Source organism: Python bivittatus, unplaced genomic scaffold (genome assembly GCF_059951505.1).
Source record: "Python bivittatus isolate LINGU-HERP-01145 unplaced genomic scaffold, Pbiv_v1 ctg000840_np1212, whole genome shotgun sequence".
NCBI lineage: Eukaryota > Metazoa > Chordata > Lepidosauria > Squamata > Pythonidae > Python > Python bivittatus.
The window spans coordinates 29,727,166-29,746,674 of record NW_028277113.1 but is presented as its reverse complement, the minus strand read 5'-3'; the positions used below and the strand labels follow the sequence as shown (position 1 = coordinate 29,746,674).

Sequence of the window (19,509 nt, the reverse complement as noted above, 5' to 3'; positions counted from 1 at the left end):
TTTGTTTGTCTGCCTCCAGCTTTTCCCTTATTTTTTTTTACAACTGTTGTTGTATAAGTACAATTGGAGCAGTAAATTTTCTCCATAACAGAAGAGGACAGATGATGATCACCATTATTTTCTGTCAGTTATTAATTGCAATAACATATGTCTTTTTCCCCCATCCCACATTATAAAGCTTGAATGAAAGAAGCTTAATAGATTTTTCTATGAAAGGACTGAGTTCCATTTCATTCTGGTATTCCAAAATCAATTGCAGGACTCAGAATTATGCTTCATGTATATTGGTCCAGTGTATATCTATGTGGTTGCTAGGAATCAAATATTACTTGATGGCACATAATTAATACTGATCCAGCTCCAGTTTGTGGACCTTGTGGTTATAATCTAGTTTAATCCTATAAATCATGTAAATTAGAAATACGTCTGGTTTGAATCTGTATCATATTAGCCCACATGATTCCTAACACTTTTAAATTCTCAGATTCCCTCTTAAATAACCAACTCACCCTCTTAAGATATAGAAAAGCATTTTCTGCTCATTAAAATACCCCATCATGTATTTCACTGTTCCAAGCACTGAGTATGAAACCATGAGATAATGGACAATTGGAGCTATAAATAGAAACTCTTATCTTTTTTAAAAAATACAGTTAATAAATATGGCTGTGTGGCACTTCGGATGTGAAAGCAAGAATATGACAGGTGATGCTAGGAAGACACAAGTCTTTTGGTTTAAGGTCTTGCAGAAATATGCTATTTTTGCATCTCCCCATATTCTGAAGCACCATTTTGCTTTCTCATTTGAAGCACTACACAGCCATTACACTTTGGCTACTCTTTATTAACTAACTAACTTATTCAGGATATCCAAAGACATGTGGCCACCACGTTTCTGCGAGAGCCTGTTGAAAGGTCGCTTCTCAATGCGTGTTGGGGCAAGTCAGATGCCCCTTACTGAAGTGTCAAGACAGTTGCATTTTCCACAGCTGCTCCACTATGCCAGCAGTCTCAGCAGGAGTGATTTCCACATGCACAAATGTGCAGACAATCTGGAAAAGCCCTCTGAGCAGCTGCACCAAGCCTTTTGGAGAGTGTGGCTTCTTCACTGCTTCGAATATACTTTGTTCTGTTCAACAGGATTTTTTCATTATTTTATTTGGCTTCTTAGTGATCTTTGGATAGGCTGTACGATTCTACTTAAGTTTAACCAAATGTTGTAATTGTTTTTTTTAATGTTTTGCCATAGAAAACGCCTTGAATCTTCAGAAACAAACTCATTTGGGAATGAAATATATACTGTAAAGTTTCAGAAGAAGGGAGACTATCCCTTGTTTGGTTGCAAATATGACTTCCACTTGGAAGAAGTGGTTGATGTCCCAGAATTCCTGGTTTATTTTCCACTGATGGTAGAGTAAGTTTTAGTTAATACTCTTTTTGCATGTTAATTTAGTTTGGTTTTAATTTTTTTAACCTCTGCTCTGTATTTTAAGTATTGTCAGCTAATTTGAGTAGTTGACAAAGTAGAAAGATAAGTTATAAAACAACAATAACAAAAGTAATACTGTGTTTTATTTAAATGTTTGTCAGAGTTGCCCATAAGTTGGCTTTGCCTATTTTAAGTTTCTTTGAGGAGTAACAGAGCCAATGGTAGCCTATGAATTCAAACAAGCAGTGGACTTTGAATTCCCTTATATAGGTAGTCCTTGGATTATGTCCATTTGTTCAGCAACTGCTCAGAATTATGATGGTGCTGAAAAAATGGACTTAAGACAGGTCCTCAAAGTTCCTGCTGTTGCAGCGCCTTTGGTCATGTGATCATAATTCAGTCTGGCCTGCATTGATGACCACCCCCTTGCTGCCCCCCAAACACCCCACCTATGATTCCTAGCACCTGCCTGTAGCATCCCCCCACCCTTAGTTGTCACCTGCAGCTCTCACCCACTGGCCTGCTTGCCTGGGACTTTTGTCTCTTCTCATATCACAGTCACATGACCTCCTCACTTAATGACCTACATGGTTCTGTGGTTACAATGGAACCAAGTTTGCCTTTGTTAAGACATGCGGTCATGTGACATCACACTTTACAACTGCATCGCTTAGTGACGGCAATTCCGGTCCCAGTTGAGGACTACCTGTATCTTTCGTCTTCATTCCTGTCAGCCTCCTAGGTAGATCAGACAGAAACACAAGATGAGCTGATTCTACTTTATTGTAAGGCTACATTAACCGAATCCTGAAAGTATGAAAGTATGAATCTCCCACCATCTCTTTTTACAACATGATAAGTTAGGGTAGATCCTTTCTAAGTTTCTTTCTGTGCCAGTTATGCAGCTGCGGGCTCCTCCCTCTTTTATCTGATCATTCCCTAGGCAGCATCTCTTCCCCTCATCTCTCAGGGTCATTCCCACATACCATTACATCACCTTCCCCTCCAGACTCATCCTCCCCCTTGTGAGTTCCCAGGGGAAACAGGTTGTGAGCTGTGAGAATGAAATGTAGCTATGTCGCTCCCCTCTTCTCCTGGTAATTCCCTGAGATTGCATGAGATGTCCCGTAAATCATTTGCCCTAGTTGAGGTGACAGCTACCCCTCCTTCAGGAATTTGTTGGTCTCCCCCCCCCCCAATGCTATCCACTGCTACCAATACAGTAGTATATTCTTGCACTGGGGAAGGTCAGTGATGAAATCTAGAGAAACAGTGTCCCCGTAGCTATGACGGGGTCTCTAATGGTTGCAATAAGCCAGCTGGCTTATTAGGGATTGGTTTTGCTCTCTGACAGACATGACAAGAGGAAACATAATCCTTAATGTCAACATGGACTCTCGGACACCAAAATTCTCTGAAAAATCTATGTTGGGCTTTAAATGCCCCCCCCCATGCCCTGCTGTTTTGTTGTCGTGGCATAGCTGTAGTACTTCTTCCCTTAAGGTGAGGGGGCACATATAAAAGTCCATTGTGCAACAGCTGCCCTCTCTCCACTGTGAAAGGCAAAACGGTACCTTGTTGGGCTCCCTGGAGTTCATCTGGGCCCTGGCATATGCATGTGCTGCTGCTGTGCCTTAAATCTAATAAAACTGGTCAACAGCATATTCCTGCTCCCAGCGTTTCATGTTGGTCTGATTGATGGTGCGACTCAAAGTTGCATGGCTGGAGTATTGTTGCTGGGGCGGGGGGTGATTGTGGGACCTCATACTCTGGCTTATGTGAGAGGGCATCTGGAAGCTTGTTCTGGGAGACTGGGACTCATGAGATGTAAAAATCAAAATGGGAGAAAAATTCTGCCCATCTGATTTGCCGAGGGGTGAGGGATTGGGTCTTTTGCAGAACCTCTATGTTCTTATGGTCTGTACAAAGTTGTATAGGGTGGGCTTCTCCTTTCAGTAGGTGTCTCCGTTGTTGAGGCATTTTTTACTGCTGTAAGTTCTGTTCTGCTGGAAGGAGCACTCTGAAGTAAAAGGCACATGGTAGTAAATCTGCTCCTACTTCCTTCTCTGCCTGGAGTAGAACTGCTCCTACCCCCACTTCAGAGGCGTCTATCTGCACAACAAAGGGATGGAAGGGGTTGGGGTGGTGGAGGAGGGGTTGAGAAGCAAAGAACTGTTTTAACTCTTGAAATGCCAATTGTTTTTGGGTTGACCAGGAGAATCATGGACCCTTTTTTAAGAGCTGGGACAGCTGTTTTACAAAGTCAGCAAAATTAGGAATAAATTTCCTGTAGAAGTTAGTAACGCCCAGAAAGTGCTGGACATCTTTTGCATCACTGGGGGCAGGGATGTGTATGCCATGATAGAATAGTCTGTACCTTTGCTGGATCCATCTGTATGCCTTCCGTGGAGGTTCTGTGGTCTAAATAGTCTAGCTGAGGCTGGTCAAATGTGGATTTTTCTAGCTGGCAAGAGCTTGTTGTCCCATAATTTTTGTAGTACATTTCTGACATGGGTGACATGCAAGGAGGGTCTTTGGAATAAACTAATATGTCACCTGAGTACATCACCACATATTTATCTAAAATGTCTGAAAATATTTCGTTCATTAATCTAGAAAAAACAGCTCAACAGTTAACCAGGCTGAAAGGCATTACTATGTATTCAAACTTGCCATGCCTTGTATCAAAGGTTGTTAAATGGTTGTGTCCTTTCAATTCTGATTAGGTTGTAAGCACTCCTCAAAACTAGTTTTGTAAAGATATGTGCCTTTTGTAGCCGGTCTAGTAGATCTGAGATAAGTGGGAGTGGATAATGGTCTCTAGTTGTCACCCTGTTCAGGTCTTTGTAGTCATGGATGGTATGCATGGGGGCTCCCTCCTTTCCCTTCCGAGTGGTTGCTGCTTCTCCTTCTTGTTTTTTGGGACGCTGGCTTTAGGGAAGGAACGAGAGGTGTGGCTTGGGGGAGGAATGGGACGGCTTCTTGCATGTGTGGGACATATGGTTTGGGGAAGGAATGAGAGGCATGGTTTGAGGAAGGAATGGGATGTGCGGCTTGCAGAAGGTATGGGACATATGGCTTGGGGAAGGAATGGGACGTTGGCATTAGAGAAAGAACGAGAAGCATGGCTTGGGGAATGGTGTGAGACGGTGAAGGCCAGCGGTGTGGGGCTTCAGGTGGCAGTTCTCAGTGGCAACGGTGGTGCTGGGGCTGAATTTGAGGCCTGGGGGCAGTAGCAGCTGGCTGAGACTGCTGAAGGCCTTGGGCCTCTACTTCAGCCCCAGCCCTGGTGCTGCCTCCACCAAGTGCCACTGTGCAGGGCAGCTAGAAGGGCATAGATGTGGGGGAGATGGGACTTGCAGTGCCCTTGCAGTTGTAAGTGCAGGGGAGCTGCCAAGCACCCAACTTTTGATCATGTGACCATGGGGGCAGTGCAATGGCCGTACCTTCGGTCATGAGTCGTAAGTTCAATTTTTCAGTGCCATCATAGTTTTGAACAGTCACTGAATGAATTGTTAAGTGAGGACACCTGTACTGAATTCCAGCTTACTTTCCAGTGTCCATAGAATCAGCAGTATGATGTGCCTTCAAAAAAAGGCAAATGTAATTTAAGGCTGCTTGTATAAAAGTCCAGTTTCCCAAATCATGGAAAATAATTGTTTCTCTGCATTAGTCATATTCCACCTCAAGTATTGCTTCCAGCACTGGATGCAGTATTTTAAAAGGCAATTTGGAACAAGTGTAAAATGGCAAAGAGGATGACTGAGGACTAGAAATTAAGATTTTCCAGAAACAAGACAACTGAAGATTTTAATCCTGAGAAAATATGCCTTATCAAGTACCAGAAGAAGCATCACACAAAAAGAATGCCACAACATGTTCTCTGTTGTCTCAGAGTCAGAAAATAGAATAATGGTATTCAGTTATGGGAAGGTAGATTCCAATTAAATGCTGGACAAATTTCTTTACAGTAAGATCAGTTTGACAGTGAAACTCACTATTCAAGGAGGCAGTGGGCTGGATATCTTCAAGCAAAATTTAGACAGGCATTTTTAACAGATGCTTTAATTTTGATTTCCACATGGAGCACAGTATTAGACTTGGTGGCCTAAATAATTCCTTCTGATCCTGTAATGCATGTAGAAGAATTGCTGCAGTTTTGATGCAGATCACATGGCATCTCTGTGATACAGAAATAGTATTTGAAAACTTAGACAGTATTTTGAGGATAATAATAGTAATTTCATGATATGTTACTAAATTTACTCTGCAGCATGGCAAAAAAGTATGGAATGAAACTAGTCTATAAAAAAACGTTTCGGGAGTTTTATGAAGAAAAAGTGAAGAATGTGGAACATAAAATGCTTCTGCAACAAATGATGGCATTGGAGGTAACTGCTCAATATAGGTATAGAAGTGTACTATATTAAATTGTTGGTCTGGTCAAGTGTCAGGTACTTTTCAAATGATGTACTGTCATTAGATTAAAAGTGAATTTTGTAGTAGTAGTAGTATGTTAATTTGCATATGAATCAAATTTATTTATTTCAAGGTTTTAGCTTGTACTATTGGCTAACCACTTCTGTAATAAACATTAAAACATGGTATTTAAAATCTAATTGATGCATGGATACAACAATAGGACTAACCTACTGTAAAATGTTTTAAGTGTGTTATTGACAGATCCTAAGTCAGTCGTCCCCATTTAGATGTCATCAATCATGCTCACTGGAAATTATAAGAAATGTAGTTCCAACACATTTGGACAGCATCAGATTGCAGAAGGAGAATAGAATAGAATAGAATAGAATAGAATAGAATAGAATAGAATAGAATAGAATAGAATAGAATAGAATAGAATAGAATAGAATAGAAATCTTTATTGTCATTGTACTACTTGTACAATGAAATTAAATGCCACCCCAGTGCAGCTTTAAAAATATAAAAACCATAGAACACATAAAACACATAAAACACATATCACACATAAAACATATAACACAACCTTCACATTCCATATTGCACAACCCCTGATGCTGCATTAATACTGCACTATACGATAGAATTCAGTATAGTTACAGCTCTAAGATAGAAGCTATTCTTCAGCCTATTCGTCCTTGTTTTTATTATCCTGTACCGTCTGCCAGATGGTAATAGTTCAAAGAAAGAATGTCCCGGGTAGGATGGATCCTTAAGAATGTTTTGAGCCTTCTTAAGGCAGCGGGAACTATACAGTTCTTCCAAAGAGGGGAGAGGGCAACCAATGATCCTCTGGGCAGTGATGGTAACCCTCTGGAGCGCTTTCCTATCTGCCACTGTGCAGTTAGCAAACCATACACAGGTGCAGTAGGTCAAAATGCTCTCAATGGTACAGCGGTAGAAGGTCACCAGCAGTTTTTCATTCAGTTGTTGTTTCCTGAGAAGTCTCAGGTAGTATAATCTCTGCTGGGCCCTCTTAACCAAGGCTGCAATATGAGCACCCCAGGTCAAGTCCTCCTTTATAGTAACACCCAGAAACTTAAAACTGGCTACCCGCTCCACTCAGTCTCCATTGATAACCAGGGGCTGGACATCTAATCTATTCCTCCTATAGTCCACTATAAGCTCCTTGGTCTTACTGATATTAAGAGCCAAATTATTGTCTCCGCACCACAAAAGCAACCGGTCCACCTCATCCCGGTAGGCAGACTCATCTCCTTTGGAGATAAGCCCCACCACTGTTGTATCATCTGCGAATTTAATGATAATATTGCTGAAGTGAGTGGGGGTACAGTCATATGTATAAAGAGTGTAAAGTAAGGGACTCAACACGCAGCCCTGTGGTGAACCAGTGTTGAGAGTAAGAGCTGAGGAGATATAATTGCCTAATCTAATTCTCTGGGAGCGGCCAGACAGGAAGTCCAAAATCCAAGAACAGATTGAATATGGAAGCTCAAGATCCATAAGTTTAGACACCAGTCTATGTGGAAGGATTGTATTGAATGCAGAGCTAAAGTCTACAAAAAGCATCCTCACAGAGGTCCCCCGCTGTTCCAGATGAGTCAGAGCAGCGTGGAGAGTGATGGCTATAGCGTCCTCTGTGGATCTATTAGTTCTATATGCAAACTGATGTTTATCAAATGTATGTGGAAGGCAGGAAATGATGTGCCTACAGACCAATTTTTCAAAGCACTTCATGATGATAGGCGTGAGTGCCACTGGTCTGTAGTCGCTGAGGTTGTTAATAGGGAACTTCTTTGGCAGCGCAACAATGATGGAAGCCTTCAGACAGGATGGAATAATGGACTGGGATAAAGACCGATTAAAGATCTTGGTGAAAACCCCAGCCAACTGGTCAGCACAGTCTTTAAGCACCCGGCCAGAGATGCCATCAGGGCCGGCAGCCTTTCTAGGGTCCACAGCCCTCAAAATACTCCTCACCTCGTGCTCCTCCACGGTGAGGCAGGGGCTATATTGGACCAATGGCTGTACTCTAGCTGCCTCTGGTGGCTCCACTTCAAAACGGGCAAAAAAATGATTCAGCTTCTCTACCAATGAAGCATCCCCGTCAGCAGAAATGACATTATTCGGTCTATAGTTGGTAATTTGTTGAATCCCCTGCCACACCTGCCTTGTGTTGTTGCTATGAAAATGATCCTCAATCTTCATCTTATAATCTGTCTTGGCCTGCTGGATGCCTCTCTTCAGACTGGCTCTAGCAGCACTGTATTTTGCCCCATCACCGGACCTGAAGGCATTGTTCCTGTCACGCAGGAGACGCTGGACTCCCTTAGTCATCCAGGGTTTCTGGTTGGGATAGATCCGGACGCATTTGTCCACAATGAGAGTATCTGTGCAGTGTTTAATACAGCGCAGAACAGCTGCAGTGTGCTCCTCCAGATCTGGATGGTAAAAATTATATTTATTTAATTGCAGAATTAATTAATTAATTAATTAATTAAAGAATTAATTGCAGATTGCAGAAGGTTAATCTGAGATATGGGCTGTGGACACAAAAGTGTAGTACCATGCCAAAGCTAAATAGGTCTCATTCTGTTAAGAGCCTCAATAGAAACCACTTCTACCTCCCTTAGTTCCATATGGGTGAAAGGAAGTATATAAACATAGATTGGCAGATACAGGTGTTATGAAACAGTACATTTTGTTATGGAGATGATTACCTGCCCATATAATTTTTAGTTTGCTGTCCTTGGGTTATATTTGCATTAATTCTGTCTAAGCTGTTTTTCAGAAATACCCTCCTGATGAAGGCTCCAGATTGGCCTCACATATAAAAGAGGATTATGAGCATGCGGAAATGTTCAAGAAGGATGGAAAAGCAAAGCTACCTCTTGTAAGTATTTGCAAAATTGTATTTCTTCGCCTGAAGCACAAGATCAGGTTTTTCAAAGGCACGATAACTATCTAAGTCAATGTGATTACTGCAGTATCCTGTCTTTTGACCAGATAATTTTGGTTGAAGTCTTGCAATTCAAGGTATTTTTCTTCTCCATCTTCCCTCTGTTGGGCAGGCTTAAGACTCAATAAACATCTCTGTGTTAGATGGCGTATTGCACACATTCTCTTCTCTTCTGGTGGCACTGTGAAGCAAAGATATTTTCTCAGATTGCTTTCTTGGCTACAAATTGTGAAGCCAGCCTGTCTAATTGCCCAAATGTCAGGGATGGAATTTTTCCTTAATTTCTGTAAAATTGTGAAACTATTAATATTTTGTTACTGGTTTCTGTGTGCAGAAAGAGTAAGAAAGTACAGAAACTATTTTATATAGTGTTATGTATAGAACGTTAATGTTAGGTTTGCTTATGCAGCAGATAGCTTTTTTACAGTTATTATTTGAAACATCTGAGCCTTAAAAGGACAAAAAATGTGTGTAGGTATTTTGTTTAAGGTCTGATATTAGCATATGGTAACTTAAAAGGGTGTGTTTATGTATAACCAGGGGTGTTCAAAATGAGATAACGTCAGCCTTATAGATGCATTTTTAAAAATTGCTAGCTTATATAACTTTGTTTATCTATCTAGAACATAGTAATTTAAGAGAATTCAACTACTGCTTGAAAACAGAAGTAATATAGAAATAAATTGAATTGACAAAACCCTTTGTGTCCTTATTCCTGAAAGTGGTTTTTGCTCCAGGTGGCAAATAGTTATATTCAAGTCAGTTGCTATCCTTGTATGCCTGAGTATGCTTTAATATATGTGGAGAGTTGCAGACCATTTTTTTACTAAGAGAATACAGGTAGTCCTCACTTAGCGACTGTTCAAAGTTACAAAGGTGATGAAAAAGAAACTTTATGACTAATCCTTGAATTTATGACCTGTGCGGGTAAAGCAAAGGAAAGCTGAAGTAAGATCATAAGCAAAGTCGTGGTTTCACTTAGTGACTACTTCACTTAACAACCGAGTTGCTGGTCCCAATTGTGGTCACTAAACGAGGACTATCTGTACTAATATTAAGAAATTAGGGAATATTGTTATTACCTAGGTAAAAAAAGGTAAGAAACTAGGTAATATTATTATTACCTGTTGACATTAAGAAACTAGCTCTAACATTAAGAAACTGCTCCAGGTAGACAAATAGTTATATTCAAGCCAATTGCTATCTTTGTTTGCCACAGTATGATTTAATATTTGTGGAGAGTTGCAGACAACCTTTTTACCATGAGAATATTAATATTAAGGAACTAACTAGCAGTGGTCCAATATTATGCACTGTATATTGAGCAGTTGTAGGGTTATATATTACTATTTGTTAAATGATTTATTGGTGCTTGAAACAAAGGATAACATAGCATAAGCTTAGAGTAAACTTAAAGATGTCCTTGAGTTAAATTTGTCTACCATGTAGTTTTTTGGGAGGAACAGTATGGAATTGGTTTACCATTGTTGTTTTCCAAAATATTTTTTGCTTCTTATTCTTGCCTACTGCCTTGGTGGTCCCTGATCTAAGTACTGATCAGGGACTGAATCTGCTTAGTTTCTAAGACTAGATAAGGTATTCTAGGTGCTGTTAGCATATATATAACAAAACTCATTCCTGCCTTAAATTTTCTTCATGTAAAAATGGTATTTTAACTTCAGAGAGATGGAATTTCTCAACTATCTATAATTGGGTGTTATTTATTTATTTCGCCCATCTCATTTGTGAGGCTCTTGCCAGGTTACACTTTCAACAACAAAAAAATAAATAAATAAATCCACAGTACAATTGATTTTACATAATAATAAACAATAATTAAATCACAGAGAAAATTATAAGACAACCAATAACAATACATGTAAATGGCAACTTCTATAACCAAAGGTCTTAAAGTGAGCTGCCCAGAGTCATTGAGAGTCAGGCAGCATACAAGTTTAAATAATAATAGTAATAGTAATAGTAATAATAATAAGCCCCCAGTGATGCACTAACTTAACGTGGTTGTGGGGCTTGAGTGCTCTAAGGAGGATGAGAGCTATGCTAGAGGTTCAACCATACTGGACAGGTCTCATCAGAGGAGCCAGATGAAGAGTGCCTCTCCCATAAACAGTATGATGAGACGTAATTTACAGAAACCTATATTGGATCAGTCATTGCCTGGGTCAACAAGGACCGCACTAAGTGTTCTAGTTCTGGACATCTGGTGACAAGTGGGCTATAGGACTCAAGACTGTTGGCTGAGCAACCAGGGCCAGCAGATATAGGACTACTGGAAGAAAAGTTGATTACCTGTCGCAAATATGCAAAGACTGAAAACAAATAATGATCTGCTATTACAAATCAAGTCCAATGAGAAGAGGATATCTGAAAGAGTGCACCAGTTCTGGAAAGAACAACATCTAGAATCAGAAATGACAGAACAGAGGCTAGCAGATCAATGTTGATTTATTATATGAAATAAAGTATTCACAGAAGTAGAATTGGAAGAACTACAAAGGTCTACCTAGGGGAAAGAAACCGAAGCCTTGCCAGAAATAGCTCAGATGGTAGAGGCAAACCGGGGGAATCGGCAGTAGAGGAAGCCAGCATAGCGGTTGAATCGTTTTCATCCCCAAACCAGGCACCCTCTCCTCTGCCTTCTCAGAAAGAACAAAGCTCTCTAACTAAAGAACAAGAGAAATTGAAATAAAGAATAACTGAGCGTCTAGAACAGCACAAAAAGAAAAGAATAAGGTTCCCTGCATTGAAGCTTGTTATAAAGAAACAGCTAGCACAAGTATTAAAAGATGCCAATATTGTGATATTATATATAAGCACCAGATCACTGCAAGAAACAAACCAACTAATGTACAGCACTGCTGCAGTTATAACTGAATACTTTGGATGCAAAATGAACCAAAAAAAAAAAAAGCCAAACAGTGCACCGCCAAAATGGAAGATCAGGTTGGAAAATAAGATCAGCATGCTAAGATGAGATGCAAGCAAGCTAGAATAGATGAAAGAAGCAAGAAAGCTAAAGAAAAAACCAATGAATACCTGATCAAGAAATATCACCTAGAAACAAGAAAGATCAAGGAAGCACTGGAAATAATAAAGCAGCATATAACAGTCATAGACAAGAAGATCAGCAGATACGAAGCTCGAATTGTACACTATAGGCAGAATCTCCAATTTCGGTCGAATCAGAAACGTTTCTATCAATCCATCAATGGAGAGACTGCAGTGAACTGACACTGACAAAGAAGAATCAGTGCAGTTCTGGGCACAGCTATGGGACAACCCAAAGAAATACAACAAGAATGCAGCTTGGATAAAGGAGGTGGATAAGAATAAAAAAGAAGCTGACGTGAAGGAGCTTGTAATAACAGCAGAAATGGTGGAGAAAAGGGCAAGGAAGATCAAGAATTGGTCAGCATCAGGTGAAAATGAACTGCATAGTTTTTGGTTGAAACATCTGACTAGTCTGCATCCAGTCATTGCCAAGCAGTTTAACAACATACTGCAAGGAAGTAAAATTGAAGATTGGTTAACATCTGGTAAAACCTACCTGATAATGAAAGATCCAACAAAAGGGGCAACACCAGGCAACTACAGACCATTTACCTGTTTACCAACAACTTTCAAATTGCTAATTGGTGTGGTAGCTGATGCAGTCCAACAGCATCTAGTTGAAAACAAGCTCTTTCCATCTGAGCAGAAAGGAAACTGTGTAAATAGCAAAGGAACAAAAGATCAGCTCCTAATTGACAAGATGATTCTGGAAAACTGCAAGAGAAGGAGGACCAACTTGAATGTAGCTTGGATTGATTACAAGAAGGCATTCGACTCCCTGCCACACGATTGGATAATCAAGGGCCTAGAAATAACAGGACTCAGTAGAAACATCAGAAGCTTTGCGCAAAGATCAGTGGCACAGTGGAAGACACAGTTGCTGGTCAATGGTGATAGACTGGGAGAGGTTAATATCAAGAGAGGGATCTTTCAAGGAGACCCACTATCACCACTCCTGTTTGTCATTGCATTGATTCCTCTGTCAAGAATATTGAACAAGTCAGATCATGGCTATCAAACATCAAAAACATCTATCAGGCTATCCTACCTCTTTACATGGACAGTCCGAAGCTGTATGGAAAAACACCATCTGAAATGGAATCACTGCTCAACACTCACTGAATATACAGCCAAGATATTGCAGTGGAGTTTGGACTGGACAAACGTGCTACCCTTACCATCAACAGGGGAGAAATATCGAAAACTGGAGGAATCAAGATGCCCAATGGAAATAATATCAAGAGTCTGGATGAAGAAGATCACTACCTGGGCATCCTTCAAGCTGACAACATCAAGCACATTGAAGTCAAGAAGAAGAAAGTTAGTAGTGAATACATCATGAGAGAAGATTTTAAAGTCCAAACTCAGTGGAAGAAATACCATCAAGGCAATTAACACTTGGGCAATTCCAGTCATTAGATACACAGCTGGAATAGTGGACTGGACTCAAGCAGAACTAGAAGCCCTGGATAGGAAGTCCAGAATAATGACAGTGAATCATGCCCTTCATTGACACAGCAACATTGACAGGCTCAACTTACCAAGGAGCATTGGTGGGTGTGGAATGTTGCAAGTACACCAGACATATGAAGAAGAAAAAAGGGCATTGGAAGAATATAAAGACCAAATGAAGAATAGAAAAGAGACATGGCAAGGCAAAGTATTGCATGGCCAGTACACAAAAGAACTAGCAGGCAAAGCAGATAACAACAAGACCTGGCAATGGCTAGGAGCAGGAAAGCTGAAGAAAGAGACGGGTGAATTCTGGCTACACAAGACCAAGCCTTAGGAACAAATGCATACAAAGCCAGGATTGAGAAGACAGCAATAGACAGCAAATGCCACCTTGCAAAGAAGCTGAAGGAACAGTGGACCACCTAGTCAGCTGCTGCAAGAAGATTGCACAGACCGACTACGAACAACAGCATGACAAAGTAGCAACATGGTGCACTGGAATATCTGCAAGAAATACCATTTGCCTGCAAGCAAAAACGGTGGGATCATAAAACAAAGTAATAGAACATGAAAAAGCTAAAGTGCTCTGGGACTTTAGAATTCAAACAGACAAGCACCTACCGCATAACACCCCAGACTTAACAATTGTTGATAAGAAAGGCAAAAAAGTCTGGATAACAGACATCGCAATACCTGGAGACAGCAGATTAGAAGAGGAAGAACTGGAAAAAATCACAAAATACTAAGACCTGCAAATAGAACAACTGTGGCAAAAGGAAACAAAGATAATACCAATAGTAATAGGCACCTTGGGTGCAATCCTAAAACATCTGGAGCACCATGTGAACCCCATCGGCATTGACAAAATCACCATCAATCAGTTGCAAAAGGCAGCTTTACTTGGAACAGCTTACATCCTATGACAATACCTTTAACACCATCAAATAACAACATCTGCCTATCCCAGGTCCTTGGGAAGGACTTGATAGGTGGATAAAAATGGGAAATCCAGTCTAAACAACTGGCTGACTGTGCGACCAATAATATTAATACCTGTTTTTAATAATTTCTTGAAGCTTAACAAAACAATTGATCAGATTTCAAAGGGCAGGGAATTGAATAACATTGCTCCCACGATGGAAAACAATCTTTGTATCCTCCATTCCTGGTGCTCATAGATTCTCCTGGGAGCTTAACTTCAGATGGGTTGAAATTGAAACCTGGCACAGGGTTTTTGGCTGTTTTAAAGTTATGAGATTTTTGTATTAATTCATTGATCAGCTTCTAAATATGCTTAGAAAATCTTCCTGGTTCAAAGAAAATGCTTAAGAAAAAAAAATGCTTATTGGAGAACATAGTTTGGCTTTCTGAAATACAGGAAAGCTTAAGAGAAAAAAATCATTGCTTTAGCAATGTTAAGCGAAGCATTAAATAAAGGGAAAAAAAGTTAATCAATGATCAGCCTTTGTTGATAATTGCTTGATCCTTGTTAATTTCTCTCTTTTCTTTTAGGGAACTCTGAGTAAATCTGAATGGGAAGCAACAAGTATGTATTGCAAGCAGTGTTTGAAAATTCCTGGAATAGTTCACTTATCTTCAAATATCTATCAAATATACATGTGTTCACTTAGCAGCATTTCTGCAGTTGTCATGCTATTGTGCTATTATGATGAATTTCTTTAGAAGGAATATTTCATAAATAAATCTACAAAGTGCAATTTTTGCAGAAAAAGACTTCTTATTCATAGTAATATGTGCAAATTGATCAGAGCCTTATTCAGCATAGGTACTTAGATTAAATTCATGAGAGTGTATTTGAAGATAGCTTGTGAGAGAGTACTGATCTTGAAAAAAGCTAACTGGGTCAGACTTAATTAGAATTTGGATGAAAGATCACCAGAGTATCAGAGGACTATAGGTTAGACTTTGAAGTAAAAAAAAAACCCACCCAAGAACAAGGAAATGAAAATCATCTTCATATTGTTGTCAAGAAAACACTGTGGATATATCCAAGAAAACACTGTGGATGTATCCATGAAGTGACCAGGAGCTGAGTGTATCTGGAAGGTGTCTTTACCTTTCAAAACCCTAACTGTATTCCAGAATCAATTATTTATATAAATCGGCATTAAAATTTCAGTTCAGGTAATTAATTTCCCTGATGTGTTGGATGTTGTTTGGCAGAAGAGAAGAGCTGAGGAATAAAGTTCAATAAAGTTATATTAGTATGTTTTCTAAAAAGTTAAATGATTAAAACTGAATTATTATACAATTATTGGTTTTAAAATTTTTGAAAACTATGAGACATGCTTGGTTATGCTTTCCTCTTGAAATTTAAAACAGGAAGCTGTGAGCTAGTAATATAGTCATTTAGTTGCTGAGGGTGATCAGCCTAGCATCTGTATATTTTGTGACATTACCTTAGCCTACATGACATGAACCGTATGTGTTAAGTGCAATCATATACATTATTATTCATACCATTAATAGATTTACAGAAGTGATCCCCATCAGTGTAGATACTGTAGTTATAGCAAAATAAAAAAGTATAAGGTTGAGACAAACTGATTTTAATTTAAATTTAAAAAATCAATAATTACTTTCTAGATATGCAATAAGTTTTGTAATTTGTGTCATTATAAATTAAAATGCACTAGCAACTGTTACAGAAATCCTGGGGCTGTAGCCAAGGCTTGGGTAAAGGGCACTGCAGATTCTATGCTGCTATACTAAGACAGCACATGGATTTACAATAGTTAAATGTAGTTGGATATGTAATTTAATTACCTTGCCAAATGATATGTGGTATTTAAAAAAAAACCCTCTCTTTTCTTAAAACTATGCCACCGAGTACAGAAGCTTTCCATGTATCCACACATTACTGGAAGTACTTTAGTCCACTGGCTATATTATGATTAATAATAATAATAATAATAATAATAATAATAATAATAATCTGCAAATAGAAATAGAACGACTGTGGCAAAAGAAGACAAAGATAGTACCAGTAGTTATAGGCGCCTTAGGTGCAATCCCAAAACATCCGGAGTACCACTTGAACACCATTGGCATTGATGAAATCACCATCAGTCATTTGCAAAAGGAAGCTTTCCTTGGAACACCTTACATCCTGTAATGATATCTTTAACATCAAACAACAACATCTGCCTATCCTGAGTCCTTGGGAAGGACTCGCTAAGTGGATAAAAATGCCAGACCCAGTCTAAACAGCTGGCTGACTCTGCGACCAACCATAATAATCATAGTTTTACTTTAGTAGATACGAATAGGACATGCATAGTTTCAGATTTGTATATGTAAGGAATGAAATGAGAATTAGAAATAATTGTGCTAAAATTTTTGAAATGAGATCAGGCTATTCATGTTTGTTTGTTTGTTTTCCTCCAGGTATATACTTGATTTTTGCATTTGAAAAACTTTAAAAGGAAAAAGAAAACAATGAAATACAGATGAAGTGATCTAGCATCCAAAGTGACAGCTATATTATATTTTTATGTTTAAGAGTGTGCAGGACACAACCAAAATTGGGCAAGCTTACATTTGAGTTATGGCTGCCTGTCTGTGACAGATGGAATTTTTTTTTGTGTGTGGTATATATATGTGTTATATACCCATGAAATAGGAATTGGAATTTACCTTTTGTGTGGGATGTTTGGGTTCCTACTATTAACAAAAGACGAATTTTCTGAAATACTCAGGGTACTTTCAGGCACAGAGTTGCCACTTACTCCTTAAAGCTGTATCATGACAGTTGTCACAGTACTGTATGAAGATCTGATCATAATGTAGTAATATGATAATGTAACTGTTGCCAACTAAAACATTTAAGGAATCAAGGATTTGGTAATTAGATTGCCAGGGACTACGAATAACCAGCTCTACTTACTGTTACAGTTGTTGCAAAATAAACTTTCAAGGGTTTATCACTTGAGATCCCTTGCCGCAAGATGTTCAGTTCTATAAAATTGTAGGCTAGTAAATGTATAAGCACTGAAATGTGAGCCTGGATCCAGTACCCACTGCAATCAATAGAAATGTTATTACCCTGTTTTGGAATTATATTAGTGGGCATTTTCTTTCAGACAACTTTGTAAAGGTGTTTAAGTGATTCAAAAGCTCTTGCATGCTTGTGAGCTCTGTATGTGTCAGGTTACCAGAAGTTCATTATTAATGGCTTGGATTTTCTATTTCACAATACATTACTTTCAGTGCTAAATTAATTGTGGTTGATATGTAGGGTGGATAATATTTGGAGAAATACTAATTTGCTGTTTGTATTCCTTAGCGTGTAATTTCTTTTCAAATAGGTAATGAAATTAAAGATATTTCTGTTCTTATCATTTACATGATCTGAGAAGTTGGATTTCTAACTGTATGACTGTTCACATATACTCTGAAAATTTGAGAGATATAAGTAGCAAAAGCCATTGCCAGTAGAATGTTTACAAATACTTTGTTTTGCCAGTCAGAATTCTACAAATCATGATTTTTCTGAGCTGTGTTTAATTGGATATACCCTTTTAAATGAGAAATTTGTGGGTTGAGACTACAATGAATGATGGTAGCTGCATGCAGGAATGTGTATTGTCTGGCCTTGGTGTTCCAGATGAAACAAGCCAGTTTTATACCATGCAAAACACTACATCCTGTTTCTGGTTCAGGGGTTTAACTTCTGGAAAACTGCTGGGCAATGGCTGGATAAGCATGGTCTGGAGAACTGGAACATTGTGGAGTTCGTGGAATCATAGGATTTTAACATTTTTATATGATTGCACATATAAACATTGTTTGTGGTTCATAGCACACTTTTCTGATATGTGACAGATATATATGAAGAGATGAGACTTATTTTTTTGAAATGAGAGAAAAGACTTTTGCTTATGTCCTTCCCACCAAATTCTATACATAGAGAGTTTTATTGTAACAATAGCTTTGAGCTGTAATCTTAAAAAATGGATTCACCGCTCAACTGCTACAAGATGCATTGATTTGGGGTAACCTTTTAGCATGTGACAAACTGTATGACCTTAAATGAACAATTTCAGAGCGTTCAATCACACTTAGCTTGCATATTTGTTCTTGGGCCCTATTTTGTTCTCCATACTTCGTTATACTAACCCCTTCCAAGTGGTCAGTTTTCATAATAAAGTTATTTACAGCTGCTGGAAAGGTGGATTATATTATTGCGGTGCGAATCTTGTAGAGATGCTTTGGAACAAGAACTTGTACAAAGCACCTGCTTGGGAAACTGCTCCTGGCTCTTTGCACACGCATGCATAGCTAGTTTTCTTCCCTGACAAAAATATTTTCTGTATTCTGTTGCCTAATTTCTTAAGCACCCAGTAACTTTTCTCTTGACAAGACCCTGTTCTAAATTTGTATATTCAAGATAACCATTAGCTTGTCACTAATTAAAAGAAAGCTGAGCAATAGTAATTAAAGATCAGTCACATTTTGTCCCCTTTCTTATTTATTTTATACATTTACTCTGTCCAGATTTAATTGTATCTCTCTCCCAGAGAAATGAAAGAAAAGTCTAATGTTAGTTGCCAGGCTTCTGTTCCCAGTAGTAAACTTGGGTGTAATATTAGTCCTGGCCCCTGTTTTGGGGCCTAATATTAGCAACTGGTGCGGCTCTGGGAGAATTCCTTCCTCATCCCTGCTTTCTCTGCTCTAAAAGAGGTATGGGGTATATTTCAAACTTTTATAATGATAAAAGCCTTGAGGGTATCTAATTGAAACTTGGGTGAGTTAATATCTTCTACCATTCCTATTATTGTTGTCCTATTCTGCCAAAAAATGAATGGGCATCTCTTACCGTTCACAAATCTTTTTTCAAATTGAAGATCATACTGCCTTGAACCAAAATAGGTATCTCTCAGATCACATGTTCAGATAAAATCATCCACTTTTCAAATCTTGAACTGAAACTGAATCAGAGCTGTACCTAAAAATGATGCATTCATAAACTATTACTTCACAGATGTGCCCCATGTATGTGGTCCATAGTTCTTGGGCCTGCTGGACACTGATAGGACTTTTTCTCATGGGAGGTTGATTTAATCCCAATTTAGCCATGGCATTCATGGATGAGATTAGGTTGAGTATATCAATTTCATTTTATTGTGAAGGT

The 19,509-nt window shown here is 38.8% G+C and overlaps 1 protein-coding gene across 5 annotated transcripts in view; it reads left to right on the top strand.

The window, feature by feature from the left end:
• The window catches only part of RNMT (RNA guanine-7 methyltransferase), a 28,285-nt gene extending 10,565 nt beyond the window's left edge, over positions 1-17,720 (top strand). For 2 of the 5 annotated variants that reach the window (XM_088130833.1, XM_007422807.4), the window contains exons 7-11: positions 1,250-1,414; positions 5,703-5,820; positions 8,661-8,762; positions 14,868-14,901; positions 16,764-17,720. In XM_088130833.1, the coding sequence (XP_087986959.1) occupies positions 1,250-1,414; positions 5,703-5,820; positions 8,661-8,762; positions 14,868-14,901; positions 16,764-16,798 (454 nt within the window). In that variant the 3' untranslated portion in view covers positions 16,799-17,720. The other 3 variants (XM_025163107.2, XM_025163106.2, XR_015794046.1) reach the window with 2 other exon arrangements.
• The last annotated feature ends 1,789 nt before the right edge of the window (positions 17,721-19,509 follow it).